The sequence below is a fragment of the Excalfactoria chinensis genome, chromosome Z, assembly GCF_039878825.1.
Source record: "Excalfactoria chinensis isolate bCotChi1 chromosome Z, bCotChi1.hap2, whole genome shotgun sequence".
NCBI lineage: Eukaryota > Metazoa > Chordata > Aves > Galliformes > Phasianidae > Excalfactoria > Excalfactoria chinensis.
In genome coordinates, this window is record NC_092857.1 from 7,402,253 (window position 1) to 7,430,246 (window position 27,994).

Sequence of the window (27,994 nt, forward strand, 5' to 3'; positions counted from 1 at the left end):
AGAATGATATAGTGCCAGAGGCAAAATTATTTTCTCCTAGTCATAAAGGTAGTGAATTAAAAATGTGTGTGTACGGGTATTTGGTTCTGGATTATATGAATATCCTTTCAAACTCTGTTGGACAGCGATGTATGTCAGCAATTGTGGTTTTCTTTTCCATTTTTCATTCCTCTTGAGCATGTAAAGGTGAGTTTAGCAACTGGCACATTACTGAAATGTATCTCAGGGAGAGGCTTAGCTCTTTCTCAGAGGGTGACAGCTGCTGGCATGTTTGTACATCTCAACTGTGAGTGAGCTCAGCTGTGGCAGTTGCACAGATGTGCTGAATCTTTTTCCTGTTGCATGTGGCTTCCTTCCCTGAACTCTTTAGTCCGTTGTTGGAGTACAGACTGAGCCTTATTTCCATTCACAGAGTCCTAAATACAGAGGCCTTTCCTGTTTGACGCCAAACTGGGACATTGCGAGGAAGGAGTCTCTGTTTCAGGACTGGAGCATGGGATTTGGGGGGAACCTAGCCACTGACTGAAGTTTCTAACATGCAAAGCAGATCCTTGACTTGTAGTCTGTTTTTGTAATAAATCAACTACTGTGGCCGAGAACAGTCTCAGCTGGACTTCTCTGTACAGAGCTAGATTTCTACTTTTTTGCACTAGACAAACTCACAGAAGACAGCTTAAATTCCTGTGCTCCAGATGAGCTAAACTCCAGAAGTGTAATTAATGTGGGCATCACTGCTTTGCTGGGCCTGTTCTGATGTCTATTGCTGGTTTTATATGCCAGTGTTTATTTTTGGTATGAGGTGGTGATACTTCTGTCCTGTGGGTTTCTAAAGAGCAAGAAAGAACCTTTGCAATGAACTTCACTCTTTCCTCAAGTTAGCAAGCCTCTTTAAGAAGCAAATGGGATGTAAGCATTCACTTCTAAAATCATTTTCTGTTCTTTATGAGGTTACACATTTATTCCATGTTTAATAAAAATGAGTGGAACCCGTTTATTTGAAACACAACTTGTGGTAGCAGGATTTAATTCAGTGTTGATTACTTATGTCATTTTGCTTCTGCATCATTTTTTCTAACGGCATTCAGTCCTAACTGAACTGGCTAGGAAAAAAAATCAAAGCTGACTTGGTTGGTACCATGTCTGAAGAGGAAACATTTCAGCATTGTCTAAATAAGAACTGATTTTATGGGTTTGTATATGCTTGTGACTTAAAGGTGATTGTGCTTGTAGTGAAGTGCAGACTTCCAGTCAACATTAGACCTCAGATTCATTGGTTCATTTCATTTGTCTAGGTTTGCAGGAACAGTGAGTGTGTTCGTACTGCTCTGTGTTCAAACATCACTGTGATGGGGCCTTTTTTTATAGTGGCTTGACTTGCTTATATTTCAATATCTTGTTCTCTTTTGCTTTAGTTTGGGAAGTTGTGTGGCACTGCTTGGACCTCAGTGGAATGAACTTGTTATGTTTAAACCCAGCAAATGGCTGAATACCACACAATTGTTTGCTCTCCCTCCCCCCCTTCCTTGGAATGGGGGTGGGAAAAAAGTGGGCCTTTCTCAGAGGGTGGCTCTGGCTCTGTACAATACTTTTTAGCAGCAAATATAAACATTGGCATGTCAACTATGTTGTTATTCTCTTGGAACCAAAACACCGCGTTGTAGCAGGTGCTCTGGATATGGCCAGTGGTAGAAGGTGGACTGTACTGACCTTGGTAATACCAGTGCTGCGGAGTGGTGGTTCAGATGCACCTAACTTCAGAGATGGAGCTTATGCATTTTTGGCTTTGACTCAATTGTAGACCTGCATCTGACATTCTCTTGCTAGTCTCATGCTATCATCACCTTCATGTGTCCTTTCATAAATGACCTGAGTTGAAAAGGACCACAATGATTATCTGGTTTCAACCCCCCTGCTATGTGCAGGGTCGCCAACCATCAGACCAGGAGCCACATCCAGCCTGGCCTTGAGTACCTCCAGGGATGGGGCATCCACAACCTCCTTGGAAAACCTGTTTCAGCGCATCACCACCCTCTGTGTGAAAAACTTCCTCCTGATATCCAACCTAAATCTCCCCTGTCTCAGTTTAAGACCATTCCCCCTTGTCCTATAACTATCCACCTTTGTAAACAGCCATTCCCCCTCCTGTTTATACACTCCTTTCACTCCTTTCAAGTATTGGAAGGCCACAATGAGGTCTCCCTGGAGCTGTCTCTTCTACATGCTAAACATGCCCAGTTCCCTCAACCTGTCTTCATAGGAGAGGTGCTTCAGCCCTCTGGTCATCTTATTGGCCCTCCTCTGGACCTGTTTGAAGAGCTCCATGTCCTTCCTATACTGGGGGCCCCAGGCCTGGATGCAGTACTGCACATGGGGCCTGACAAGAGCTGAGAAGAGGGGGACAATCACCTCCCTCTCCCTGGTGGCCACTCCTCTTTTAATGCAGTCTAGGATATAGTTGGCCTTCTCAGATACAAGTACCTACTGCTGTCTCATGTCCAGCTGCTCATCCACCAGGAATTGTTTCTTCAAGCTTTCCAGCCTGTCTCCTATTTCTGTGCCAGTTTTTTCTGTTATCATTTTTGTCTTGACAGTTCTTTACTTCTGCATCTGCCTTGTTTTCTCTTCTGTGTTCCCTTCTATCTTCAGTTTCTAAGGTTCTATTTCCTCACTCTGGGTTCTACTACTCCATTTTTGTCTGGGTCTTTTCCTCACCCAGGAAAGGTGCAGAAAATCACTTCATATAATAGAGTGGGCTTTCTGTTAATTTAAAACATGTAATGAAGTACCAGCCTGAAATCTGTATGTCCCTATGCCCCAAACAAAAATACTCTTCAGCATCTCTTGGTGTCTGGAGATGGAAGGCAGCAGTAATACAGTAATAGTGCTGCCAGAATGAGTTGGAGGAAGGCTTTGGAAGCGAGTCCTTCTGATTTCCAAAAGAACAGTAATAAGGGTGAGCAAACCTTTGCTGCCCAGTGGAACAGCTTTGACCAACCCAAGATCCTTCTAACCCGGAAGCACAGCGGTCACATTAGTAACCCTCAAACTTGTAACTGGCTGCAAATATGTATTTTTTTCTAGGTGGCAAGGGAGTGCAGCAAGATGCTTGTAATATGCTGGACAGCCTACCAAATCTGATTACTCGGGAGATGCTAGTTTAATTAAACCCACTTTTCTGAAGAGAGGACAAAATGTGGTTGGAAACCTGTGTCAGCATTACTGTGTGCAGCACTTAATGGTTCTGTTTGCTGACAACAGTTGAAACTGTCTCAACCTGATCCCAAACATGTCAGTTGCTACCAGGAAGCAGCTAAACATCTTTAGATACCCTTTCTTTAAGAGGACATCTGCGAGGGGGACATTCTTCTGAATCTGCAAGAGAAACTTGAAGAACAGGACCTTGTTTGGTGAAAGTTAGATCTGTTCCCTGTTGTGGTTGGAGCACTGTTGGCTGCTGGTGGGAGTGTGCTGGTTAATTCCGTCTTTGTGAAGAGTGCCTGTTGGGTGCTGCAGTTTGTTAGCTGGAGGACTTCACAAACAGTGCAGCTCTGATCCTATGTCATATATAGCAGCATCAAAGGAGGACTTAGAATGAGCTATTCAGGGAATTATGCTGTGGTGTTTTAAGAAAGATCTTGTGATACACTTGTAGTACAGCAAAAGAAGCAGATCTTTTGTTAGCAGATGTTATTGAGCACACCACAAGCATTCTGGAGCAGGGCCTTAGCTGACTGATCAGCAAGTATTTTGCAGCTCAATTCTAGTCCAAAACAGCCCCTTTCTTAAGGTCAGACTGCTTTGTGTTACATGCTGCCCAAACACTCCTTTAACATCTTAATCATGGAGTATTTGCATTAACTTCTCAAAACAGTTTTTAATAAGATTCTGTGGGCACCGGATGGAAAATGTTACCATTGCTTCCTTGTGCATGTTTGGAAAGTTTATCTTCCTGCCACTTACTGTGTACCAGTCATGTACGGTTATCTGTTTCACTCACTGTGTCCAGGCAGGCGCCATGTTGGCTGACTGGCTCTGTGTACCGAATGCCACAGTATCCCTTTTTAGAGCAACAGGGATTAAACCGAAGAGGATCAGTGTGGTATTTCCAGTAGGAAAAGCTATTCTTAATAGTCCCGCAGGGGTGGCAGGTTGTGCTTGCTCACTGGGTCTGGGAAGGAGCAACTTCTGAGTACTGTGGCCTAGAACTCTGCCTTCCTAATTAATCTGGCTGTCTCTTCTTGCTTTTTAATATTTTTTTTTTTTAATTTTTATTTTTTGCCACTTTGATCGTCAGACCCTGGGCTAAATTACTGTCTTAATTATTGACATTTTAAAATAAGTTTGACTATCTTGGCAATAGGATAAACGTAGCAAGTGTTAGCGGCGTATCCTGTAATCCAGAGATAAGAGTATAGAACTGCATAGGATTATGCAACACAGTATGTATAAATTTGCTAAAGCTGTTTTAAAATGTTTTTCAGGTTCTAAATGGCTTCTAAGAAGTTGGGATCCGACTCTCACGGTGAGTGGGATTTGTTGTCTTTGTCCTTTCAATCAGATGAATCTTAGTATTGCTGCTGACAAGAGCCTTGGCTTAGAAAGGCCACGGAGACTAATCGTTCAGCCTCTGATGAGATTTTTGTGTAAATGAAGTGCCTTGGCTTTCCCCTTGCATTGTCGCTGATGCTGTGCCTGTTCCGTAGTCAAACAGAATTAAAGCTACTGATTATCCTCCATTACTCCCACCCTCCACTCATGGCAGACTAATACCTCACCAACAATCCCCTTCAATATCAAAGGTGAACTGTAATTATGGTACTGATACGAAGATCACTGAAGCAGTCACTAATCTACAGTTTATTCTTATGAAAGTCAAGTGAACAGTTGGATTGAAAGTTGAGCTTTTAATATAGCATTGTGCCTGCTTTTTTCTTAGCCACAAATTTATTCCTAAACTGGGCTTGCCTAACTGCAAGCTATTAAGCTAGATAAGTGAAGAAGGAATTTTTATCTGAGATGTGTGATATCGTGCAGATGTTTGGTGTCATAAATAGTTACTTTCTTGTACACGTATTACTTCTAGAAAATGGGGTATAGATTTGAAAGGGTTCTTATTTCCATGGAGAATTAAAGTTCAGCTTGTATATATAATGTAGATCCTTAAAAGAAGTAAATAAAAGCTGCACTGGGAGGCTCAAATGAAATTTCTAACGTGATTGTTATAGAAAGAAAATTTTGTGTTAGGAAATACAGGCATTCCTCTTCCCCCCAAGCATACTGTTCTATCTTGGAAGCATGAAATTGAAGTACGTAGTAAGTTTAGATTAATTTAGATTAATTAGACTAAACAGCTATGGATTAATAGAAGGAGTCTACCAAAACTTAATTTTTGGATGGCTACCTCTGTTGTTGTGGAAGTTTACTTCAATCTTAGATACCTGCCAACTCTTCAGCCACTGTTCCCTGGACTGCTTGTCTTTTGAATCTGTCTGCTTCCTAAGCCAGGCTAGCAGAGATCCTGCTCAGAGATGGAAATAAACCTGTCTTAAATGTTTCTTAAAGCAGTGCAGTGTGGCGGAACCCCTGGCTTCAGAATAATAAGATTGAAACAGGTCATGCTGTAACGTGGCTATTTAACTTGACTACCTTCCTGTGTACCCTCTGTTCCTAATGATATCCTTAACTCTGTTGCAGTATTAAATAGTGAAGCTGATTTCTTGGCTTATGGCTTGGAAAATGAGCAAGGCAATTTTTTCAGTCTTTTCTGTAGTTGGGAAGGATCAATCCCACTTTTTTTGAATTTTGACTTGGTGTAGAGCATCTGTCTAGTCCAGCAGCTGCAGTCTGATCTCCTCATCTGCCTTCAGCTCAGCTCCTGTGACAAGCTCAAGTTGGTCAGCTGAGCTGATGGATCTCCTGTACTTTTTGTTTGGCTGTGTATTGAGAGTTAGAGGTGGAATTCAGGATGTTGAATCACAGAATAGCTGAGGTTTGCAGGGAGCTCTGGAGATCATCTTTTCCAGACCTCTTGCTCAAGCAGGGCCACCTAGAGCAGGCTTCTCAGAACTGTCTGCAGATGGGATCCGTCTGGAGACAACAGAGTGCTTTTTTCTTTTCTCTTGAAGTTCAGTTTATTACTTTGCTTAACATGTAACTTCATGTTCTGTCTTGTCATTTGGATAACTGAAAGTTCAAGCTTACTTTCTAGTAAAAAGTGGCATCCAAAAGTACAGCTCTCATCTGATATGCAAAAGGACAGGTTATATTAAGTGCAATAACAAGTTAATGTTGCTGCTGTATTGTCACTGATGCTGTACAGTCTAAGAGCTTTTAAATCCAGTTTCTGAAAATCACATAACCTCAGTTTGTGTGACCACTAAAACTTAAGCTGGTTTCAGAACAGTTTCCAGTTCATTACTGGTAACTGCACTTTATCTGAACTGTTCTCTTTATGCTTCTATGAGTCAGCCAGCCGTGTCTGCATCACACTGGAGTGGACAGAAGTCTTTTTCTCACAGCAGTAGTTCCTTGGTCCAGGAGTGTTGTGTAGCATGTGGCATCAGAGAGCAGGCAAGCAGCTACCAGGGCTGTTCTCACAGAGCCCTCCCCTCAGTAGTCATAAAGCCCTTAAAGGGGACGAAGGGGCTAACAGACTTAAAAAACAACAGTTAGAAAACCTTTAGTGGCTTTGCTTAAACCATTGAAACAATGGCTTGTTTGTATATGTAGGTTTTGCTTATTGTCTTGAATTTGCTGTTTGTGTCCTTACCCATCAGAGTGTTGAGGCAGTGTGGTCATCTGTTTGGAAAGAAAAGGATTCTTCGCTTTCTGCTCACTTTTTAAGTTAGCTGGACTAGTGCTGTTCTGACTGTTGGAACAAACTGAGCACTGTGTGCTTCAGCGCTTCACTTCAGGCGGACTTTTTTGGCATTATGAACTCTTCATTGTCAGAATGTCTAGAACAGTTTGTGTGTCTGTTGTTTGATACCCCTGTAGTGTTCAAGACAAGAGTATATCAGTGTATTAGTGCTACCACAATGGGAAGAAACTGGAAAGTTTTCCCCTTAGCCTAGCTGCTGAGGTTAAAATAACAGTTGTCAGTTCAGATAATCTAGTCTGTGTTTTTACTTTTTTTTTTCTACTGTGCTAAAACAAACGAAGTTGCTGTGTAAACACTGCAGTGACTAGTGTCTATTTCAGGCAAACAAGAATGCCGTGTAAGGGGAGGTGTCTACCACCTACTGTGTTAATGCCTCTAGTGAGACTCCTTATTTGCATACAGCGTAAACTGGGGCTGTGGGAGTAGTGCAAAGAGGTAATCCTGCTTCAGTTGCATGCTGGAGTAACCTCTGCTAGAGTAGAACTAGTGCTGGTGGGACTAACTGGGGCATGTTAGCAGCCAAGCTGGGCACTCAGTGGTTTGGAGATGTGGCTGTCTCTGAGTCAGCCATAATTTACAGCTATAGTTCAAAGGCTGCAACATTTCCTCCTGCATAATCACTCTGTGTCATATCCAGCTTCTCAGATAGTCAGCTCAGGTATTGCTTGGATGTCACGGTGTTAGTGGCCATTGAGGTGTGCCTCAGTGTGTGGTTGAATGTGTGGTTCTCAGTAAGGGTCAGTGAAGGTAGTGACACATTGTGCGTGGGGTCCTTTTCTTGTTTTGGTGGTACAGGCGGTTATTGAGCGTGAGGGTTTCAGAGCTGGGGAAAGAGCCACCCATGTCCTAGCAGGACTCTGGGAGCAGCCAGTGCAGTGCATAGTATGAGAACTCACCTGATGACAGCACTTAAGCATTTAACTCCAAATTAACAGGATATTCCTGTTTTCAAAGGCTGCTTGTCCTCTTGGAGCTTGTGGCTGTGTTACTGTAGATGAGTCAACAGTGAATGAACGCAAATAGTACTTAAACTGTCATCCAAGTATGAAAATGGGTCAGATAAAAATGGCAAGGCATACTCACTGAGCAAGAGGTTAGTCACTGCACAACATCCTAGATGTTGCCACTTATGCCTGGTTGGATTTATACTGTTCGGAGCAAAGTTACTAGAGGGACACTTCAAATTGTTGTTAGGCAAAACAGAAACCTTACCTGTAATTCCAAAAGCTAAGACTGGTGATCCAAGAGGTCCCTTTAAGTTAATCTAGAAACTGAGTGAAATTTGTGATGTGGAACTCCTTGGAATCTGGAACATTTCACAGCAGCTTGTGGAAAAGAAACCTTTAAACTTCTGGATTCTTGGGGGAGTTTGAGTTGTTGGTGACTCTGCCTTGTGGGTTTATATGGTGGTCGAAGATAGAATTTCTGTCCTAAAAAGCTTTTTAAACACTATGTGTAAGTGACAGACATCAAGCACAGATGGAGGACCATGGAAATAAGTCAGTGGCCACATTAGAGTGATCATGAATTGTGTAGTGAATCAAGTTTGCCTCATTTGGAAAATCAGAATCACTATACTAAATAGTCTTAAGGTACTTCTCTGTGTTTTTGTTAAAGCCAGTCTCCTTGATTTTGAAGCTACTTTGCTCATGTGACTTCTTTTGTATGGGTGCTACTTCCACTTGTATGCCAAAACTGTTTTTATTTTCCTAGTTGCTCTAGAGTTGGGTCATCCTAAAGCCTGTTGTGAGTGTGGCAAAAGCGGTGGCTCCTTCTACAGAGGCGTAACTAAATGTTATGTTCAGGAGAGCATCACAATTTGGTTGTGCAGGCTGAGGCTTGTCACAAAGGAAGTTCAGGTGCTACAAATATTAACTTCAGAAACTGTTCAGCTGTTGTGTTGTAGTAAAAATATAGATCTAGTAGTAAGAATATAGAACTAGAATGTTCTTTGTGAAGAACAAAACTGGAGCAATGAAGTCAAAACAGATTGAGTGTGTTTCTGATGACACAACTTCCTTTGAGCTGAATGATGTAACTGTGGCAACAGAGAAAGAAGTGCCCCCAAATACAGAAATGTGAGGGGTGAATTGAAATGGTGAGGTTTTTGATAAAACTTCTTTTGATTTTTAGGACCTTTCAGCTATCTTGATGATGTCCCATTTAAGATAGGAGACAAATTTAAAACCCCTGCGAAGGTTGGATTACCCATTGGTTTTTGCCTGCCTGATTCTTTTCAGCTTGTCAGAGATGCCCAGGTAAGTGATGCTTTTTTGCCTTTATGGGGTCCTCCACATACGATGCTGTAAATCGCTTTCTACCTGCATGCTCAGATATTAGACTTGACTTTGCTGTAGTGGCATATCTTATGTGAGTAGTAGCAGAAGATATGCTGGAATGTATAATAAGTTAAAAAATATTTTGCATGGTAAGCCTTGTAAAAAAAAAATTCTGCTTATTAGTTAAAAAAGCCTAATGACATTTATTTCCTTGTATCTGCTCCAAAATGAGCCATGTTTTTATATCTTGGTTAAAGATCTAAACGCTACTCTGATGCTAAAATTAAGTAGTATTTTTTAAGAGGAAGAACTGTAATGATTGGAGTCCTCATTCTATGAATACTAATGGAATGCTTTTTGAAGGGAACAGTTACAGCTGTGTTTTATGGGTTCTCATAGTAATGGGACAAAGAAATTTCCAGTTCCCATTCATTGGCAGTTCTGAGCAGGAATGCTACACCAGCTGTGTAGGAAAGAGGTTACAGCTTGGTACAGACTTCTTCCAGGTCTTTTAGGTTCATTACTTATGTGTAAACATCTGGTAACATAAAGATCTTCATGTGTGGTATATGGTCCAGGAAATATATTTGAATTGCTCAGAAAGCAAAGAGTATGAATTCATAGAACCTGGAGCATCTGCTAGTGAGTTTTTCAAAATCACTATGTTGGTAAATTGTGTGTCTTGCTTTTTAAAGCCTTAGTGCTAAGGGAAGGCAAGGCTTCAGTATACAGCTGAGATAACAGATCTCCAGGATTTCATTGGAGTCCCCTATGGCTAGGATGTGACGCAACACAGCGAGTCTCAGAAAAACCTAGCAAAGACATAGCAAGCCTTCCTGGTATATTGCTCTTTAGAGCTAGGACTTTGTGGTGCTGTTGCAAGAGCAGTCCTGTTTGGTAATGTGACATCATTCTGGTAAGCAGATTGTAATTTTTGTGAGTCACAGGCAGGGTACACCCTGCACATAGCTCATAGGCTTTGTTCTCTGAATGTTCCCTCATTGATTGGAGGGTGCTAAGGATGTTTGGTTTAAGTAAGACATTAAAGCTGTAAATACGTTTAGTCTGTTTAGAACTTTGTACGCTGTTAGGCTGCCACAGTGGCTTGTGCAGTTAATAGCAGTAGCTTATATAAGTGTCTCTATATGCTAACCCATCCCTGTAAAAGCTGGTATTAAATGAGGAAAGCTTACATGATCCAGCCATGCCAGTAACAGTGGCAAAAACTGCTGCTGCAGGTAGGTATCTCACCAGGGTGGCCAGTATACTACTCTTGTTGGTGAGCCACTGGCACTGGTGTGGGAATATCAATACTTCTTCAGCCAGTGGGTATAAAACTGGTATCAGATTCTCTAGTAATCTTTTAGGGTGAACTGGTTAATTCTGTACTGGTCTTTGGATACAAAAAATACTCTGTAGTGGTCTTGAATGTAGTTCAGTAGTGTGTGGTGTGACATCAGTGTGACTAATGCATTAGACTACCAATAACTGCATTTCCTCTTCTTCCCAAGAGGATGAGAGATTTCATGATCATCAGTAGTTCTAACAGAAAACTAAACACAGGAAGAAGGCAAAATATGGGATTCTAATCCAGAGTGTAGCAGACCTTGTTGCTAGATGCAAAATTAACTATTTCTGTTGTTTCCTAGTTCTTCCAGTCTGTAAGTTACAAGAGACGCTGGAGAAAAAAATGATGACTGTCTATGTTAATTCATGTAGCTCTTGCTCTGTTACTTTAGCTGTTGTTAAAGTACTGACTGTGATTCTTACAGTTACGTTCATTTTTTTCCCATCTCCTTTCCTCTCAGTATGACTTCTCCCTGGAAAAGAAAACAATTGAGTGGGCTGAAGATATCAAAAAAATTCAAGCTGCCCAGAAAGAAGCTGAACGCAAGGCTGAAGAAGCAGTAGCAAACTCAAAAATGGCTCCAGAGGACAACAACAGAATGGGGTTCTCAGAGGGACCTTGCCCCGAGGCCATGCCTCCACCTATTAACCCCATACTTGCTAGTCTGCAGCACAATAGTATTCTTACTCCTACTCCAGCCAACAGTAGTGCTGTGAAGCAAAAAGTTCTTAGTCCGCCTCATCCGAAAGCAGATTTCAACCCAGCTGATTTTGAATGTGAAGAAGACCCATTTGACAAACTGGAATTAAAAACTATCGATGATAAGGAGGAATTAAAAAACATTCTTGAAATTCATGTTGGTACTACCGGGCCAGTTGTTGCCCAGCTGTTAGACAACAGCTTGCCCAAAGGAAGGTCTGAGTCTGTGTTACAGGATCAGGAAGTTTTGGCATCCATAGAAAGGGCCACGTTGGACCTGAAGCCCCTTCACAAACCCAATGGCTTTATTACTTTACCACAACTGGGAAACTGTGAAAAGATGTCCTTGTCTTCCAAAGTGTCCCTGTCCCCTATCACTTCAGTGAGCAATATCAAATCCCTGTCCTTTCCTAAACTCGACTCTGATGAGGGTGATCAAAAGTCATCAAAGCTCATGAGCACTTTTCACAGCACGAGTTGTCTCCGCAATGGCACTTTTCTCAGCTCCTTGCAGGCCTGTGCTCAGAATAAAGCTAGCGAACTGAATGGACACCATATGGTTGATCTTTCTGCTGTGAACGAGGACAGTGGAATGGAGACATCAACATTATCCTCTTCATCCAGACTGCCATCCCTGGCTTTGTCAACGCTGTGTACAGAAGAACAAAGCACAGTGGCCACGGTAAAATACAGTGGATTAAAATTGTGTGTATGGGGGTGGTGCAGAGGTGTGAAGGCAAACATTGATTCTAAAAACAACTAGCAGCTTAGTTTTTAAGCTTCTTTTAATGTGAGTGGTGTGTAGGTAGGACAGATCATGTATAGTAGTTCTTTGTTAATGTGGGAAGTTCTTCAGTTCAAAAAGTCCTTGTGTTGACAGTATGAACCTCAGACTGTTACACATAGATTTCTTCACCCCATTTCCTCCTGACAAAAATCTGGTATTTTGAAACCAATTCTGATGACTTTGTGTCAGCTTTTCTGCTCCTGTTGTTTACAGTTGCCTGGTTTGTTACCTGTGAGGGTGAAAGTATTGCTTTTTGGATATGAAAGATCACAGATTTACAGTTGTCAACTGCTGTACAGCTGAGACAGGAGTATGAAACTTCATTGCCTCCAGCTTGTAGCAAGTTTGGAGATGCTGAAGTTCAGCTGTTATATCACTGAGTAGAAGTTTTGATTTGAGTAAACTCATGGACTGTGTTTTCCTAAGATCTGGACAATGCCCATGAAGTCTAATGGAAAGTATGTAGTCAGGTCCTTTAGCTGGCCCTAAAACAATCTGAGAAATTGGAATTCTGTCTGATAAGCAGTGCATCAGTGGTTCTGAAGTCCTGGCATGCTGTAGGGTATTTTTTTATCCTAACACAATATGCTCTACAGCAAGTGTCAGTGTTTCAGTCTCTTTGTTCTTTCATCTCTTTTTCTGGCTTAGGTTAATGCATTATTGAGAAATACACTGTTCTGGCAATTCACGTGTTCTTCGGAGCACAGCAGAAGACGTGTTTATTGATCACAAGAGCAAGCATAATGCATTGGGCTTTGGCAGAACTAGAAGTGTACTGAGCAAATGCTTACCACTACAAATCAAGTTTTTGGAGGAGGTTGCATCATTGTATGTAGCTCAGAGCTGAACCTTTGAAGCATGGGGAGCCTCTAGGGATTATTGAGAAAGAGCACTTATAACTGGATAGATGGGCCTTAAAATAGCCAGACTCTCACTGCAGGTGTTTTAATCTTTATGCTAGAATGAATCGTGATTGAGAGCAGTGATGTATTGTCCAGAATACTCTTAAGAGAAGAAACAAAATGTGAAACAAGTCCAAAGACTTATTAGGAGAAGGAATATAGATCAGAATATAGATCAGAATTTGAAACTTTGTGTTTGGAAGTAACAAGCCAAGAAATAGGTGTGCTGACAGAACTAGTTCTATTTGAGTTTGAAGGCTGTGAATATATTTGTTTTATATTTCCTTATTAAGGTTTCAGTTGATGGAAAATTACCTGAGTTGCAAGAAACAGAAGTAAACAAAAATCTCCAGAGTATGGGAAGGAGAGAGACTAAAGTCAGAATGAAGCTGTTGTTTGTGCTCCTTGGCAGGCTGGTTCTGCAGAAATGGAGCAGTTGTGCAGCCATGGCACAGGTCGGATCCCAGGCTAATGTGGAGGTTGATGAGGACAGGACATGGGTGGCTTCTCTGAGCTGGTGTCAACAGTTTACGGGCTGGACATCTGGATGTAGTACTGAAGATGTGTCATTTCTGTGCTGCCTGGCTGGCACATCACAAAGTGGACCTGTTCTTTATTGCTTACTTTGCTGCTGCCAGATATTCAGTTATCATTTAACATCTCACGTTTGCAATGAGTGACGTGAAATAGTCCCATGAGGTGGTTTCTTGCAGTCTCCCCCAAGTTTCTGCCTAGCTCAGGGCTGTTGGAATGGGACAAATAAAACCAAGAAGTAGACAGTCATTAGGGCTTTTAGAAATAGGTGTGGGAGATGCTGGTTATAGAAACTATCTCAGAGCTGAAGTAAGCAGTTAGCTTCTTTTCAACCCAGCTAATATTTACTAAAAGAAAGCACCAGGTTTTGCTGTCCAAGGTAAGTATTGTTAGCCATCGGGAATAGGACAGTTGGTGGAAGATGTACAACTGGTATGCCATTTTGTTTGTATATGACATATAAAATGCAATGCTTTGAAAGTAGAGAAGATATGGGGGTGTATGTTTCTCTTGCCAGTGGCAATATATATATATATATATACATAGATGTTTCTAGGCAGGGACCTCAGAATCCATCAGTGTCACTCAGCAAGACACTGCGTCAAGAGCTGAAGAGGAGTCAGCGTGTTACAGACCTGTGTGAGCTTGTAGTTGTCGCTGTGATGGAAAAAGCAAGTTTACAACTTTTGGAGAGGGAGTGCATCCTTCTTAGAATGTGATATACTTAGAGTGCTGAGAAAACAAGTAATTCTTATAATGGCTGCATCCAAAGCAGCATGACCAGCAGGGTGAGGGAGGGGATCCTGCCCCTTACCTGGAGCACTGCATCCACAGGTGGAGTGCTCATCACAGGAGAGATGTGGGCCTGTTGGAGTGTGTCCAGAGGAGGGCCACAGAAATGGTCAGGGATGGAGCAGCTCCCTGCGAGGACAGGCTGAGAGAGCTGGGGCTGTGCAGCCTGGAGAAGAGAAGGCTGTGGGAGACCTGAGAGCAGCCTGCATGGATCTAAAGGAACTGCAAGGATAGGGGACAGACTCTTCGGCAGGGTCTGTTCTGGTAGGGCAAGGGGAAATGGCTTCAAACTAAAGGAGGGGGGATCTAGGTTGGATATAAAGAAGAAATTTTATAGAAGGGTGATGAGACACACTGGAGCAGGCTGCTCAGGGTGGTAGTGTATGCCCTGTCCCTGGAGACACTCAAGCTCAGGCTGGATGGGGCTCTGAGCACTTGCTGGAGCTGTAGGTGTCCCTGCTCATTGCAAGGGTTTTGGACCAGGTGACCTTTAAGGGTCCCTTGCAACTCAATTGATTCTGTGATTCTGTGGTTTTTTAATAATTAAGTATGTCTGCATAACTTGTCTAACCTGCATACTTGCCATACCTGGTATGGCAGTCTCTTCATGAAACCTTTTTCCCAGTAGTGGCAATGTGTAATGTTCATCACCTTATTTGTATGTTGTCCAACAGGTACATGCAGACAAGGAGACAGAGATCCCTATGGTAAGTTATGACATCCTGCTTGGTCTTTATCCAAAGCTACTGAAACTTAGGCAATGAGTAAACTTAGGGTAAGGGAAGCAATCTTTACACTTCCTCCAAGGTAAAGGGATTGCCCGTATCATATGGGTCTTTGCAGTTGCAAAGATTGGTTATTAGAAGGTTTTGTTATATAGCAGGAAATCTGGGTAATTAAATGTCTCTTTGAGAGGAAAGTCTGTGGTGGGAGTTGAACTGTTTACAATGCTTGGTTTCATTCTAATGTTGAGTAGCTTCTGAAGGGGCAGCCCTGGAAAACTCCAACTTTTTTTTGTGGGATATCCTGCTTTGGCAGTAGCCAGAAACAGGGAACTAAGGGAATGTAAAAGTTGACCGTCACCTGAGCTTCTGGGTTTTCCTTTCTAGGTAACACACCAAAATTTCCCAGTGTCTAAAGTGCCCAACAGCGCGACCTGCACAAAGCAGTCGGGTGTCCCTTTCCCGGAGTTACAACAGGCTCTCTCTGCTAGCGAGAGGCAGTGTGTAGAAACAGTTGTCAGCATGGGCTATTCACCTGAGAATGTCCTGAAAGCCATGAAGAAGAAGGGGCAGAACATAGACCAGGTAAGAGCTTGCATGGGGAAAATAGAACCTTCAGGTACTGATTCTGCTGAGATACAGCCTTGGCTTTGCAAAATGCTTTATTTTAACAGTGGTTTTGCAGAACTGCCAGAGAACTTGTCACCTCTCAGAAAAGGTTTCCAAAACGAATGAGTATCTACACAAGCTTTTGTTTGAGATACTGCCTAAGGCAGCTGTACCTGTGGGTGCTGCCTCACAGCTGAGGTTGGGAAAGGAGCCCTTGGGTCCAGTAAGGGCTAGGACATGTGCTCAGTCTTCCCAGGAGCTACAAAACAATCCAGAGGAAGCTTAGCATGGATCTATGCGTTGTTTTGTGTAGTGTGATTAAAACCACGCACATTCCCTTGTTCTAAACACAAGGTGTTATTCTGCTGATGACTTTCCCTGGAGATTTGCTCTTGTGGCTCACTGCAGCCAGAACAGGCACTCCTAGGCAGCACTGACCGACTTTTTTTTTGCATGCTCTGACTGTGGTGCTTCCTGCCTTGTGTTGCCTCAAACGCTCTCTAAAACCAGGTCACAGAGCATAAAGCTCAGTGGGTTGAAGTGTGGCTCTGGGTCCTGGATCAGCTTCAAACAAAGAAGCATTTTGAAGCAAGAGGAGTGTGGCCAGACTTTATGTGCTGGCCTGGCCCTGTGCTCCCAGTGCATTGTGCAGAACATTACCTCGGGTGGAGGAATGTCTCTGTAGCTTCTGCTCTGTGTAGGATTTGGCCGCTTATAGAGCTGCTTTGCTTGCCCTCTGTCTGTGAACTGAGCTGTGTAAGAAGCTGTAGTGCCAAACAGAAGAATGTCCACTTGGAGGGCCATTTTAAATACTGTATTTCCAGGCTGCTTTCTCTCATTCTTACCATACCTCTTTCTTATGTATCTGACTTTCTGCTCCTACCTCTTAACTGTTCTCAGCTTTGAGAACTGTGGCCGCACTTTCTGGGAATGTGAGCTGGGATTTGCAGCTTGCTTGATATGTTGGGATATTCTTAAACAGCTGACTGCTTTCAGGTTGCATTAGCTCTTCAGATTGAGAGGAAAGTAAAAACTGACTTAGGTTGACAGCTGAACCTACAGTATCACTAAAAATATGCAGAGTATAAAAAGCACAGTTAATCTGAAGTTCCTGCCTTTGCTCAGTGATTAGGAACAGAAGACTGGAAATGGAAGATGAAGTTAGTAGGAGAACAAAGAAGGACTTGTTTCCTATTTCTGAACAAACTCTTTCAGGTCATCTCAGTATAGAGTAGGGAGAGTTCTATCTTATTCCCTGGGACATAGTCCTGCTCAGTTCCTCTGGGTGTACAGAGAGTACAACCACGTGTGAATGTCACTGTAAACTTAGTTTTTCTTTCCCTCAGGTTCTGGATTACCTGTTTGCACACGGACAGCTTTGCGAGAAGGGCTTTGATCCACTTCTTGTTGAAGCAGCTTTGGAGATGCACCAGTGTTCGGAGGAGAAGGTGGGGGCACATTATCCCAAACACTGGTCACAGTGCACCATGAAAGGGAATTCAGCAATGGTTCATCTAAAGCGATGGGTGTAATTCCAGCTTCATGGCAATGCTGACCTGTTTTCAGAACTAACTACCAAAGAATATCCATGTGGTGATAATGTGTGTTGAAGTGTCACCGTTCTTCATTGCTATATTTACCATTACTTATGTGTCTTTATTGGAAGGCGTTTTAAAGAGATGGTTTATTTTGGTTGCAGTGTTTTGAATACGGTGTTCTCTTCTGGGGAAGGAGCTTGGTTCAGAGGCAGTTAATTTAAGAAGCAGCAAATTATTTCCAAAATCCTGCCAGCTTGTCCTGGCCATGAATTTCTGTGTTGTATAAATGCATCTGCCTGGCTGCTCAGCAAATTGGGTCAGGTCTCTGTCTTGAAACAAGCTGGAAATTGTAGGTTCTGTGGGCCCGGTTTATGCTGCATATTCTGTAGAGTCAGCAAAGGTACAGAGGCAGGAACAAGTAGGTAGCCAGGACAGGGGACAGTGGGATGGCTTTTTAGTGTATCCCAACCTGTTGTGTGCTGAGTTATTACAGGAAATCTTTAGAGGTGCAGTTTTGTCCCCACAGATGTTCATATCTCGCGAGTGATGAGCTTGTAAACAGAAACAAGGTGAAGAGGAGAGAAGTGACAGCGTTTAGAATAAACAGATTTGCTAGAGGCTTAGCCCTCCCACTGCCCCCTCACCCTCTGCAAATTGGAAATAATTGGTTTCCTGGTTGTCCATTTTAGTGTGTTTTTCTCTCCTGGAGTGGAGGCAGTGCACGTAGCAGAATGTTCATAGAAGTCTGAGTTGTTTTGCTACTTGTCGCTGTTTTTCAGGGGTCAGTTAGGATTTGTGTTTGATGTTGGTACTTTAGCACACGGTGTCCAAAAGGATTCTGATGATTTCCAAATCCAGGGCAGAACTGGGCTGAGCCATTTGATAGCAAAGTCACTGTGAAGTCAAAGTAACTTGAAAAAACTGCAGTCGCAATTAGTGGGAGTTGCTGGATGGGGGCAGGGAGACAAGAACCAGCCTTTCTGGGAGTCTGAATTGGGCTGATGAGGCACGTTCCCACAGACTTAAGCTTTGGTACCTGCATTGTAGAGGACTGGGAAATTCAGAACTGCAAATGCCAGAAATTGAAAGTGAAGCCCAGAGCATAAAGTGAAAAGAGCTCTGCTGGGCTGGATGGGCTGGGCAATGGGCAACAGGGAGGTGTCTCTGCCCATGGCTGGGGGCTGCAACTGGGTGGTCCTAGAGGTCTCTTCCAGCCCAAACCATTCTGTGATTCCGTGACTGTCATGGGAGTAGACTTTTCTTCAGACTGAACTGGTATGGGCTGTACCTGGGGAGTGGGACCTGACCCTATGGAGTGACTGGTTGCTGTTGACGGTCTTTGTGCTAAATGCCAGGTCTGAGTAAGACTGAGAGCTGATCCTCTGTTTTTCTTGCAAATAATTGTCTGTCTCTTTCAGATCACAGAACTTCTCCAGCTAATGAGTCAGTTTAAAGAAATGGGCTTCGAACTAAAGGACATTAAGGAGGTTTTATTATTACATAACAACGACCAACAAAATGCTTTGGAAGATCTAATGGCTCGTGCAGAAGCCAGCTGAAAGCACATTCCTGAGTTCTTGGCGTGCAATGGAACAGCCCCACCACCTTCACGTTCAGTGTGACTCGCTCTCGGCAAGGAGTCCAGTTTTTTGCATACATGGGAAAGCGACTGACCAAGCCCGCCTGCGTGCATCACTCCAGCATTTCTCTTTTCACTGGGAGCCAACTTTCTTTCTTAAATTAAATTTTTGAAGTGTCCTTTCCTAAGTTTCCTTTTTCCAGCTTGGCCACGGAGAGTTTAGACTGCCCAGCCGCTACTGGAATTGTATATAGTCAGAGACAGGAGTGGTCCTCCTCACTGTTGCACTGGAGTTGGACAGGGGATTACTAAATTTGTCCTGAAACATATGATACTTTGGTTCTTTGAAGCTGCTTTCTTGGTGTCTGCTTGTACTGAATTACTTGACTGTGTCACAGTCCAGATTATCTGGTTAAATTTGACCTTTAGTGCAATTGAGTTTTATTTTTTGGTTGAAAGTTTAGCCTGTAACTTAGTGAAACACTGGTTTGGAAATTGTCACCATGCATAAAGAGAGAAGCTGTTCCTCTTGCTTCTTCTTTAACCCGTGCATCCCACACTTCTGCCAGACATAAGTGTCCTATGCTAAGTGGTTATAAATTCTCTTGAAATATCACCTACAGTTCTTGGTGGTTCTTGAACCTGAAGGCAGAGAGCTGGGGCTCAGCATTCTTAATCCTCCGGGCTTGTAGGATATTTAAGAAAATGCTATGCTAGGAAATCAGTTATCTTTTGTTTTAAATAATACTCGGTGTGATGCAGGAGGTTTCTTTCAAGCACTTTCTTTAGAATAAACATACTCACTGCATTAGTTCCATTTTTCACACTGCTATAGAATCACATAGGAGCACCTAGTACTAGAGATCACGTAATCATGGAATCATTAGATAGGAATTGGAAGGGACCTCTGGAGACAGAATCCAACTGCTTGCTTAAGTAGGTTCCCTACAGTAGGTGGCATGGGAAAGTGTCCAGGTGGGTTTTGAAATCTCCAGAGAAGGAAACTCCACCTCTCTGTGCAGCCCATCCCAGTGCTCTGTCACACTCTTAAGTAAACACTTGTGGAATCCATCCAACAACAAAATGCCCGTTTCCTCAGAAAAATGTGGAAGCACAGAAAGCATGTTTTGAAGGGGCTTCTCCTGCACCAGATATTTAATAAGCAAGAAAAATTTGTGTCACTTCTGTCCTTAGTGAATTTACTCAGTTTTCCAGAAGGCAAATCCTTTCAATGAGTATCACAGTAACCTGCGAGAAGCTGAAGTTCCAGAGATACAAGCATCAGCTCTGCACTTTTTCCTGGAGTTCCAGTGCTGCCTCTTATTTCAGTCCAGTCGGATGGTGTCAGGATCACTGCCTCTGCTGCTGGTTTTAACTCCTCTCGTTCCTTCTGGAGGACCTGCTGGAAGAGCTGATGTGCGTACTGCTTTTGTGCTGACTGGTTGGTGTGGTGATGCTGCCAAGCATGTTGCTTGTTGATGTGAGATTATGTAAAAGCACAGGAGGATAAACTCTGAGTCCTCTGGGATAAGTGAAAAGAAATCCAAACCTGTCACATCTGAGGAAATGCTGGATATTGGGGGATAATGGAATGGCATGGCATGGCCTGTTAACAGCGGAGGAATAGCAGCAATATCAACCCTTGACAGACGACAGCTGATGCATGAGAACCCTCCTGGTTGGGCTTCCTTGTGTTTCCAACAAGAAGATGTACTTCATTTTGGCAGGAGGATCTTCCACTTCATCAAAAGAGGTTTTTTTAGTAGTCAAGTCACTGATACCAACCTTCTTCTTGTTTTCCTCACTGCCCACCATCTTGGAACAAGGCTTTCTAACAACACTGGATCATTCTGTTTTGGTGCACTGTGGACTCCAGGTTATCACACCACCTTTTTTAGGCCTTGTGGGCTGCATGGAGCCATCTTGGAGTTTAATCTCATCCACCCCTAAACATTCATCAAGGATTTCCATGAAGAGCCCATCTAGTATTATAGCCCATAAGATGCCCTTTTTTTGCAGATGGAGAAGATCCAGATATGCTTCTTATAGAATCATTCATTTGAAGATGAAGAGTAGCATCAAAACATTGCAGGTGTGTGCGAGCCTGGTGTGGGACTGTCAGTCTCATTTTTCACACAGGGCACATCAGAGGTAACTGCAGACCGGCAGTTTCACTGTCAGGATCCGTACTTAGTTTTTCTTTAATTAGTGCTCTAGGATGGTTTTGGATACCTTTCACTTTTAACCTCTGCAAAAGCATAGCTGAAATGAGCTGACAAGTGAGATACACAGACATGGAGTAATACTTTCCAATTTCAAAAGCCCAGGAAATAGAAATATATTTGGCACTGCTGATGACAACCTAGCATGAGATGTTACATTCAAGGGGCCTCCAGGTTCCTTCTGTTTAATTCCATTTGGTGGTGATGGAGTGTATCCAGCAGTGGAAACCATCTTCCTATTTACTTTAATGCACAAGCTGTTAGAGTAAATGATCTTCTTGAGGGCAGCTCGTCTCTGCTTGGCATAATCTTAGCTGGACTTGGACTTGGTAATCTCTTTTATCCACTGGCAAAACGTCCCTGGAGATGCAGATTTTTCTGACCTGCTGAGGTGTTAAAAAAAACTTCTCTTAGAACCTCTGAATACTGCTCTGTACTAAACCTGTAGGCTTGTTGAGTAGGGCGTCAAGCACAAAGGCAGGCTTTTCAGCTGGATGTCAGGATGGATGGGTGGGATGGAAGGAGATGGCTGCTGCATCTCAAAGGGAGACTCAGTGTCTTGCAGGAGCATGAAGGTGACAGGCAAGGAAGGAAACTGAGGTGTGACTAAAGCAGAAGGGAGTGGGGGAATCCCAGCTGTATCCTGCTCAGCCTCTGTGGGAGAGGAACTGTTATCCAGATGAAAAACAGCAGGTTTTATAGCTGATAAATCCAAAAGTCCTTTGATTGTTTGAGGGGTACCTAAACCTATAGAGTTCATAGAATCATAAAGATTGGAAGGAACCTCCTGCAGGTTTCCTATAGTAGATTGCGCAGGAAAGTGTTCAGGCAGGTCTTGAACATCACCAGAGCAGGAGACGACACAGCTTCTCTGAGCAGCCTGTTCCAGTGCTCCATCACCCTCGCTGCAGGAAAGTTCTTTCACACGTTTGTATGGAACTTCCTGTGTTTCCATTCAGGCCCATTGCCTCCTCACTGGGCACCACCAAAAAGAGCCCACTCCCATCCACTTGGCACCTGCCTACAGATACTTATAAGCACTGATGAGATCCCTCCTCTGTCTTCTCCAGGCTGAACAGGCCCAGGTCTCTTAGCTGATCCTCACACAGGAGGATCACAGCCGCCTCTGTGTCCCTCCACTGGACTCTGAGTAGTTCCCTGTCTTTAACTGGGCACAATGCTAGAGGTGTGGCCTCACCTTGACAGAGAGGAGGAGGATCAACTCCCTCAATCTGCTGGCCACACTCTTTAATGCACCCTGGAATTGGCCTTTTTGGCCACGAGGGCACACTGCTGGCTCATGGCCACCTGTCATCCACCAGGACACCGAGCTCCACAGAGCTCCTCTCCAGCAGGACAGCCTCAACCTGTACTGATGCATGTGGTTATTCCTCACCAGGTGCAGGAATTACTCTTGTTGAATCTCATCGAGTTCCTCTCTGCTCAACTCTCAGCTTCTCCAGGTCTCACTGAATGGCAGCACAGCCTCCAGGCATGTCAGCCACTCCTGGCTTTGTACCATCAGCAGACCCGCTGAGAGTGCATACCCTTCACTCAGCTCATTGGTGAAGATGCTGAACGAGACTGGAACGAGCACCAACTCCTGGGGAGCACCAGCAGTTCCTGGATTTCCACCTGAGCTGCTGGGTTGCAGCTGCTCTTCAGTAAGTGCAACCTGGAGGTCATTTCGGTCTGTTTTATTATGCCCAATGAAGCCCATCAACACTTGTGGTTTGGAAACGTAAGAAGTCTATGCCGTATTCTGCAGTTCCTTGCAATCTGCCATCTTCTACGCACCGATAGCACCAAGGATTACGCTGTGCGTTGTCTGAGTTCTAAATACATAAAGTATCAGCATAGCTAATAAAACCCTCCGACGTAGCTCCCAGTGCCACGGTTCCCATCTCTCATGCTCTTTGACTTCAGCTGATGAAGAACTTGCTGGATCCTACAAGCCCTGGTCCTGCTTTCTCCTCTAGGCATGCATGGATGTGGTCTGCTTTGGGCAGAGATACCAGAGGTCTCCAGACAGGTGGATGCAGAGGTAGAAGGTGCTTCTTCTTTCTGTGGCTTATTTTTGTTTTATTAAAAAAAGAAAAAAAGAAAAAAAAAAAAAAGGAAAAAGAAGAAAAAAAAAGAAACCAACAAAAAACTAACCAAAAAAAAACAAAAAACAACCAAGCTTGGGGATCAAAACTGATGTTAGAACATGGAGCTGGGAGCATTGGACTCTGGGAGGGGAAGGCAGCCCAGCTCCTTACCTCAATTCACATTTTTCAGTAGTAAGTTTTTTAGTTCATCAGGACTCTGAAGGGGATTGCATTGGTTTCCATTGTTTTATTAAAATACATCCAAATCATCTCGTCTGGGTCAGTGTTAGCTCCTGGGATTCTCCTATGAAGTGCACGATATTAATTACTTTTATTTGAAATAGAATGATGTTGAAATGTAGCTGGCAAGCACCTAGGAGATCTGGGGATAGACAGTGAGCAGGACCAGGGCCGGCTTCCAATGCGCTGTATGCTGTAACACGGAGCCTCACCTCGCCAGCTTCCAGCGATGGGACTGAGATCAAAACTTGTGTAAGAAGGGCATTCCAGCCCGAAGGGACAACAATTAATTTCTAGTTTGGGGCTGCCCCTGCAGGTTCAGATAAAGAAGGTGCCCAGCACCTTGTTTTTAAAAGTGAGAATGGAGATATCAGTCTGTAGTACTGAAAGATGGAAAATGATACAGAGCCCTTGTACTTACAAAGTCTTGTTATCCCAGAGAAATACCTACGGGTGTTTTCGCTGCAGTGTTGCTCTTGCATCTGTAGTGAGTTCTGTATGTTGCATCATGGGGTGGCTGAGGCTGGAAGTTTGCTCCTGGGGTGGCCGATAGGGGATGAAGCCACGGAGTGCTGGGGATTAACCAAGCGTGGTAGGGGGAAGGTGCCTCTAAGGAAATGACATAATGCAATGAGATTTGGATGTCTTGTGCACCGTGCGCCAGTAGTTAACTCTGGTACTGTTACGAACAAAGCTCAGTCTGGAAGTGTTGGGTTGTGAGGCTGGGTCTCTGAGATCAGCAGGTTGATTCACACGCCTGGTATATGGCATTCAGCATTGTAACTTTGTCAGAGGTTGTTCTGCCTTTTGTGGTAGCTGCTGCTGAATACCGACATCTGTGTGTCACAATGAGAAGCGTGCAGGCTAAGTCCAAACTGCAGCTCATGCTTGGAGCCAGAGCCCCTCTGCTGCCTGCTGGCACTGCTGGAGCTGACCCTGTGCCTGCGAGTTGTCCTTGTGCTGGAGCGGGCGAGTTGGTTCCTGGTGCTGATGTGGGTTTTCGTGTGACACCTGGCTGGGCAGCTCTCCTTGCCCTCTGCCAGCTGGGCAGGCAGCTCGCCTCTGCCGAGATGACCTTTTACAATCAAACATTTTTACAGTCATTTGGATCACGTCTACTTTAGAAGTTTTACCAGTTCTGTAGTAAACTGAATTTTATTTTAAATGATGTAAATTATTCAAATAAAATATCGAGCATCTGCCATGAGCATTAATAGTCTTTCTTACACATGCATACAAAAGTGATTCCGCTTTGATTTTATTTGATTCTATGGGGCCAGGCTCTCAAAATCAAAAACCACACAGCCTGCTGTAAGAAAAATCACATACATTCTTCAAGCTGCAATGAAAACCATTCATATCAGGAGTCAGTGCAGCATCAAACAGCTGGGGGGGCAGCACTGACCCTGGCAGCACACTCACATGGGTTAAAGCAGCATCCAGGTAATAACCCTAAGGGTGGAGAGAGGAACGGCACCGTTTCCTGTAACAGTTTTGGTAGCTCCTTTTGCAAACCGTGAGCTTGGCTTTGGTGTCTCATGGTGTGCAGCCCTTCAGGCATGGCAGCAGCCCTGTTATTGCTGAAGAAAAGTGAATGTTTGCAGTTAGGGCTGTTTGTTTTTTAGCTTTTAATTTGAGTAGAGTCTCATGTCCAGCAGGAGGGAATATAAACTGAACAGAATGTTCCTGGTTCAATATAACTATCAATCTCAGGGGTTATATATATTAGCTCTCCTGGCTGTTTCTATGGGGAACAAGTAGTTCCTGCTCTGAGGATTTGCACTGCTGCTCAGATTTGCCAGACTTGCTTGTTTTGCAGGGTAGACCAGCCACGCAGGTGGCTCCTCCATTTTGATAATGGAGAAAATGCCGATTTTCCTTTGCTTGTGGAAATGTTTCCCACTCATCATCTTGTTACAACCACCTCTGAAAATACTGAGGGTAGGATGTGGCACTGTGGTGTTGTGTGAATGGCTCTTGCTGGTGTGCTGCATTGTGGATGTCCAACCGTCAGCAAAGAGGCTGAACGTGTTTCTGCTGAGCTGGTCTTTGAAAAGCAGCTCCCTGCTGGGTTAAAGTACACTCAGCTGGTCCTCATGTCCCAGGGGTCAAAGTACACAGAGGGAAAGTTTTCCCTCTTCCCACCCAGTAGCACTGTGTTGGTGGCAGGACAAGGGTGGTGGGAACTACTGTAATTGCTTGCATCTATTTTTACTTCCAGAAGGCGCAAGCACTGCCTAGCTGCCATGTGTTCTCCTCACCTTAAGTATGGGAAAGCCAGCCCTGTCTCTGAGACACTGAGACTGAACAATATTGCTCCTGAATGCCTCAGTTCTCTGAGGAAGGCAGGCTTCTTAAAATGGGACTGGGAGACCTCACTTCAGTGCGACAGGCTGGTAGTGGTGACCTGGGTACTGGAACCATCCTGAAGGTCATCAACACGGGCCCTGCAGGGAGAGCAGAGCCTCCCTCCTGCTGCACAGGGGAATCCATTCTCAATTGCCAGATGGAGACTAATCCAGGCATATACCCTGATCCCAGAAGATCAGGGCACTAATGTAGGACCTCCTTCCTCTATTACATTGATCACTCCTTCCCTTGCACTTCTGTTCCCCAGTGCTGTGTGATGTTCCTCAGAATGCTTGCACCAAACAAGCAATCCAGATAACTGTGTAACTGCTATTGCTGTAACTGCTGCTCTGCAAATTCCAGGCTCCTCTGGGTAGCTGCAGAAACAGGCAGCAACATTTACAGCAGGTCAGACAGCAGCCTCCCTAACCACTGGCGTTTATGCTACCAAACATACTTTGAGCTACTACAGGCATAACTGAGGAAACACTGAGGTGGCTGATTATGCTGTGACAGCCCAAATCTTGGAGTGTGAGCACCTGCACATTATTGTTTACGCTAAGCATGTTTCAAGGTCACTTGTGGCTTCAGCAAGAGGGCTCGTGTGATTCAGCCATGATGCACACACACAGCAGCAGGGATCCTGCAGGGCTCCAACTGTTTGTTTGGCAGTTCTTGACTCAAACATCAGCTTCATGTGACAATAGCACTGTTAGCCTCTTAAGTCCCACATCTGTCACTGGACTCTATTCTGATATGAAAATTAACTGCCAGCCCAGCCATGCAGAGATCAGACAGCATGCAGAATCTTCTGGATCCTTACTGTTAGCACCAGCGTGAAATCCAAGTGCTTAGTAACATGCCAGAACCTACAGGATAAAGCCCCATGTACATAAGCCTTCTACTCAACCACTTGTTACTTCTCACCTAAGTGACTTCTAGAAGTTCTGGAGCGTTAGACCCAAGCAAAGAACAAATGCTCACACAGTCATCCTTCTTCTGAAAGGGCCAGTACATCTTGTCCTGCCTTGATTTTCATTTAATTTTGGACTTGCTACTCCAGTGTACTTTAACAGTGCCTTCTCTGTTCCCTCACTTCTGTTTGCAAACACTTTTCAGACAGCTTTTGAGCATTTCTATTTGTACCTGTATCTGGCTTCAAAATGTTGTGCGTTTTGTTTTTTTTTTTTTACTTTTTAATTTTCATGGCAGAGCAGAAGTGCCTCTTACACAAGAAGATACGAATGCTGTGTACAGGACTGCCTGCTGCTTGGTGAGACATTTAAAGGCTGCTGAATGTTATTCTTAAGGACATGGCTTACTGGTGTTAAAGAAATTGAAACCTTCAGGTGCCAAGTGGTCACCTTTCATTTACTGAGAATTCTCTCCAACCTTATCTAAAAGGCACACTACTCACACACATCAAACCAAAAGCTATCCCCTGTTCACCTGCACCCTGCAGCACCAACTGCAGTGAGATGCTGGCTGGTTCCAAAATTGTTCTTGTGCTGTTTTTGCACATGCGTAAGACAGGAAGGTCTAAACTGGTGGAGACATTTGCAGGGATGTGTCAGGACTGAGAGAGTCAGATAAATAGAGCTGGAGCTGGGCTCTCATGGTTTGGATACACTTTGACTTCAGTACCAAGATTTCATCCAGCTTGATGATGAAATTCTGAAAATCCTGGGAAAGGAGGCAAAATAGAGAACAAGAGTAGCAGCAACAGGCTGGAGAAAATCAGCACATTTTAGATATTGCAGCAGTACAAAGAATGTTTTCCATTCTGCAGTGCAGTGCATTTAATGGGTGTTTCCTTCCTTGTGTCCTGACTCTCACAAACAGCAAAACTCAATGCCTCTGAATACTGAATAGCAACCTACCACACAGCAGGACAAAATGGAACTGATTAAAACTGAAATGGATGCCGTTGTTTTTAAGTAGGATTTGCATTAACAAGGGAGCACTCAGAGCAGAATTTGGTGCCTTTGTTGACTGATCAGTATCTAAGAAGTTGGAAAGTGTCAGAGTCCTCAGCGCTTGGATTTCAACTACTGCCACATGAAAATTAATCATTCACAGCCTCATTTAGCAGCACCCCAGCTATCTGGTGCACAATATGTCTTATGCACTGTCTTGCCCTCTGTCCTACAGGGACAATGACACTGTAATGAAGCTGTCCCAGCTTATGTTTTGTAAGCACTTTAAACACTGTATGGTTCAGTGCATGGCTGGTCTTGGCAGGAATCTCTCCTGTGGCTCCAAGTCTCATGGCTGGAAAAGCTGCAGCCATCTTTAAGTGGAAGAATATAAACTGGTGTGGGATCAAAGAAAGGTCATGCTGTGAAATATGCCCAGTAGTGTTAAGTTATTTATCCACTTCTGGGAGGCCTGGCAAGGCTGACATAATTCTGCCAGCTAGAAAAT

General features: G+C 43.8%; 2 protein-coding genes and 1 pseudogene across 5 annotated transcripts in view; 1 reads left to right on the forward strand and 2 right to left on the reverse strand.

Moving 5' to 3' along the window:
- Positions 1 to 22,689, forward strand: part of UBAP1 (ubiquitin associated protein 1) — a 32,376-nt gene extending 9,687 nt beyond the window's left edge. For all 4 annotated transcript variants that reach the window (XM_072359523.1, XM_072359521.1, XM_072359520.1 and 1 more), the window contains 7 exons: positions 4,482 to 4,522; positions 9,014 to 9,138; positions 10,968 to 11,888; positions 14,896 to 14,928; positions 15,331 to 15,528; positions 16,899 to 17,000; positions 18,509 to 22,689. In XM_072359523.1, coding sequence (XP_072215624.1) covers positions 4,489 to 4,522; positions 9,014 to 9,138; positions 10,968 to 11,888; positions 14,896 to 14,928; positions 15,331 to 15,528; positions 16,899 to 17,000; positions 18,509 to 18,649 — 1,554 coding nt within the window. In that variant the 5' untranslated portion in view covers positions 4,482 to 4,488 and the 3' untranslated portion in view covers positions 18,650 to 22,689. The remainder of the gene's footprint in view (positions 1 to 4,481; positions 4,523 to 9,013; positions 9,139 to 10,967; positions 11,889 to 14,895; positions 14,929 to 15,330; positions 15,529 to 16,898; positions 17,001 to 18,508) is intronic.
- LOC140264052 (E3 SUMO-protein ligase PIAS2-like) lies at positions 20,041 to 22,677 on the reverse strand (annotated as a pseudogene).
- Positions 22,690 to 27,109: 4,420 nt separating the features above from the next.
- KIF24 (kinesin family member 24) overlaps positions 27,110 to 27,994 on the reverse strand; it is a 28,616-nt gene continuing 27,731 nt past the window's right edge. The window contains exon 13 of the mRNA XM_072360061.1: positions 27,110 to 27,253. Coding sequence (XP_072216162.1) covers positions 27,110 to 27,253 — 144 coding nt within the window. The remainder of the gene's footprint in view (positions 27,254 to 27,994) is intronic.